General features: G+C 34.5%; 1 protein-coding gene across 1 annotated transcript in view; it reads right to left on the minus strand.

The window, feature by feature from the left end:
- Positions 1-108: 108 nt before the first annotated feature.
- The window catches only part of LOC103519782 (GATA-binding factor C-like), a gene marked incomplete at its 5' end in the record, with an annotated part of 10,082 nt that continues 6,106 nt past the window's right edge, over positions 109-4,084 (minus strand). Inside the window, one exon of the mRNA XM_008484866.1 lies at positions 109-267. Within this exon, the coding sequence (XP_008483088.1) occupies positions 109-267 (159 nt within the window). The remainder of the gene's footprint in view (positions 268-4,084) is intronic.

Consider the following 4,084-nt stretch of genomic DNA (forward strand, 5'->3'; position numbering starts at 1 on the left):
CTCCAATAAGTTAGCATGAGAGAAATCGAAATGAATTTGGTACTAGTCATTGATGCATACGTATAGTCATGTCAAAAGCATTTGTAAATATTGCAGGAGTTCTAAATGTCAAAATATTTGAAAGGACACTAGTGGCTTAATCATGTCCGACATAACACCCGACAGTGCTAAACAGGAGGAACTACCCTTTTTCTTCTTGGATTTCGAAGATAATTTCCTATTCCTAGTTTGAATGCCTTCCTTTTTCATTGTTAGAGGTCTATTTACCTGTAACAGAACAAGAAGAAAATGTGATGATTAGAGATTTGTCTGTGCAGCTTTCTATAGCTTGGTGAAGATTGACTTGGACCAAATGGAAATCAACTCTTATGCCTATAGCTACTGAGGTTACAATTACCACTTTTTACATGAACAAATAAAGAACTTATAAATTAAAGAACTTATTAATTCAATGCATCCTGAAGAATGTTTGCTTACAGTAGTTTTATGAGTGTTGTGCAGGAAACATACTTCTGTTATTCACACTATTCACAAGCAACATAATTCAACAGTATTATTATTTACATAATATCACGGAGCTTTGATGATAAAACAATAATTAAAATATTTTTTACTTCGCTTATGTCCTTCACTTTGTTTTTCACATTATTTGCGAAGGTTAACATAGAGAGGTGCGCATTGATGAACATAAAGCACATGGAAAATGATTATATTGTTTGTGAATAGAATAAACAATTACGTCAGTTTAATATTCTTGCTGGTTACGATGTGGCGTGGACATAAAATTACAAGAGCTGGACATTTCATACTGATTAATAGTCTAGTAAGATATATCTAGGTATTAAAAGTTGTGTCAGCATAACTTTTATACATACCTAGATACACAATATACATATAATGTATAATTAGCAAAATATCACTTCAGTTTTGGATGAAGTGTAAAATGGAAGATAGAGACCTGAATATGATTCTTCCATTTTGCTAGGATCTGGACAATGATACTGAAGCACAATGGGGGAACTGACACCTATGTAGATAAATAATAAGTTGAAAGTTGGTGAGCTAAAGTGACAAAGTTTATACTTGTAGCAAGACACGATAACAAAGTTCATTCATTAGAGAAGATAATAGTAACATGAATATTATTTTGTAACAAGATGCTATTAGAAGAATGGAGAACACAAGTCATCAGGTTCGTACCAACAACCATTTGGATAGAATAAAGTCACACAATGTATTTCATTTTCATTCATTACTTGTTAAAATAGTAACCATTTACTATTTCCGTGGTTAATTATAACAAAATATTGTATTAGAAGCAAGAGATGCATGATTCAACTTAGAGCGACATTTGAATAGGCTGCAAGTTGAAGCGCAAGTCCTGTTTCTACACCCTATAACAAGCGATTCTACTATTGTTTCAGTTAGGTTTTTACATTAATTGTTAAATTACTATTCGCTTCTTTTCCAGCAGCATTCTGGATTGTTTGTTAGCATAATGTCAAAATATTTAAATGAACTTCCACTGCTATTTTATACAACTTGGGTTCGACATTAATGAAACAAGTTACAATGCATGCTTTTGAGTTTAACTCAAGTCTATTAGACGTTACGACGCGATGGACGTTCTGTATTGAGCGTCGTTAACCTCTTCACAAGTAGATCGTTCTTACTTGTAGTAACTATATCATCAGCCACGCTACCTCTTCAAAAAGCCACTGTGTGAAGACGCCCCAAATCAACAATATTTAGGGCGTCACAGAATCTGTTCTAAGCATCATTTACGTTTTATTTCATGGGGAACAAAATGACTGAGCATGTTGACAATACTAACAGGATATTTTCTACGGGCGACGGCCAGTGTTGTCAGATGGCTTCAGTGAAATTATACTAGATTCGTGCTAAAATTATACTAAAACGTCCATGAGTCTTGAGTTTCATCTTCTTTGTTACCTAGTTATTTTCATATTATTTTTCTCTAAGTTGATTTAATTTATATTTGGAAACAACGACTAACTCCCATAACCGAAACCAACAAACTTCCTTTATCTAATTTTCCAGTGGAAGTGGAGGGTTGCGTCTCTTGATAGTTAAAGAAATCTGGTTAAACCAAATTGTGTTGGTTGTGTGGTACCCCACAGTTTTGAGTGGGATCCTCTAAACACCCCCGTTTCATTAACCTTCGTTAATTAAAAGAAAAACGGAGCGAGAGCATAACAAAATAAAATGTTTGTCTGATGCCGCGCTCATCTACACCTTATCCACACTTGTTAACAAATTTGGTGCACCTAGTGTTACCCTCTTAGTTTGTAAGGTAGTAAATTTTTGCAGTTGATTCTCACTGTGATACGGAGCTCTTATATACTCCCGTTAGTCCGTCTGTAATCTACGTAGAGTATGAACCTACTAATAGCCGATAGGGGGTTTAGTAACGCAAGGTAATCAAAAAGTTTAATTATCATTGTCCTCAATTCCAGAGCCATGCGGGTACTTTTTAACTAATAGAGACCCTATCAACATAACATACATGTATCCGGTTACTTTGTGTTATTAACTGTTATCGTTATAGCTCACATCACTGACTACTTAATACTATCTCCTATTAGTAATTGTGACCTCCCATCTCAAAAGTTTCTGTCAAAATTGTAACCTCCACATATTTCTGAGACGGAATAGACGAGGACTTATTAATTTATTTAGTTCTAATCTCTAACCCTCTGGAAAATTTAGTTAATTAACCAATTAATATGTGAAATCTAATCCTATGCTGCAAACCTCTATACTTATCTGTCGCCCTCGCGTCAGAACAGAGAGCTGGTAACATTGTATTAATCAAAATACAAATTAACAAATAGAGAAATAGTTACATTGATTACGTAAAAGATGATATTATCCGAACTTCTGAGGTTACAAAACTTTTGAGTGGTATAGGTTCAATATGGATGTCAAGGTTTTATGGAGGAGGAGGTAATTTTTTTCATGGAAAATACTCATAAACATAAGAACATAAACCTAATGTACTATATTTTTAAGTAAGGGTTTAATTATTTCGGATGTGCACTTACATAGTGCATTAATCTCAACATGTTACGACTATTAGTAAGTCCTCTACTTATAACACTTAAGGCCCTGCCATCCGTTAAGGTCTAGTGGGAGAAGGACTAGACTACTATATGACCTAGTTGCTCAATTCCCTACTTGTTTCTAAAGACACTCCGGCTTCCATTCCAAGCAGGGCGCGCAGGCGGTCACCAACTGTCTAGTCAATATTACAATATTATCTTAATCATGTATTAAACGTTGGACAATCATATAAAAATCATAGTCTGAAAAGAATCTATAAAAATCATATTTAAAAACCATATTAAAACATTCTTAGATAGTACTCCGCATCTTTTTTTGGAAAAATAATAGCGTCGCTGGCCCACCCTAATTCTTTTTTTTTTGGTTTTTTTTTTTTTTTTTTTTTTTTTTACTTTGTCCGGGAATTTTATAGCTATCATAGTTAAATAAATACTTTTTGTCGCCGGGGTTTTATAGCTAATCATAGTTTCGTCGTGGCGTTGGCTGTTCTCGCGATCTCAGCCTAATGCAATTTAATATAAAAAGAAAAAGTACGGCAGCATCTATAGGTCATTTTATTCATGATTTATCCCGTGGGTGGATCACACTTTTTAATTTAGATTTTTACCAACTTATTTTATTGTAAGAATTATGGATGAACAATTTTTTTTTTTTTTTTTTTTGAATATTAGTATCTTTAATATTCACCATGGATACAGTCACCCTCTAGTCCAATCTATAAATTCTGACTATCAAGTTTCGGTCTCGTCTCTAAAAGTTAAAGTTACAGACAATTTAATTTTAGTGAAGGTCCGCAACCGGATGGAATGGGTTGACGGAGATTATTTAGATAAGTCGGACTCACCCCGTTGCCTTTACTGTTTGCAGTGCAGCACTCTCATCCAGGGTCTGCCAGTGGGCAGGGTTAATGATCTGGTGCTAGCTGCAACGGAATTGAGAAGTACCTGGTTTCATGATATTCAAAAAACTTAAAGTCGCCAGGCGCCAGCAAACACTCACT

This window comes from Diaphorina citri, unplaced genomic scaffold (assembly GCF_000475195.1).
Source record: "Diaphorina citri unplaced genomic scaffold, Diaci psyllid genome assembly version 1.1 scaffold2936, whole genome shotgun sequence".
NCBI classification, from domain to species: domain Eukaryota; kingdom Metazoa; phylum Arthropoda; class Insecta; order Hemiptera; family Psyllidae; genus Diaphorina; species Diaphorina citri.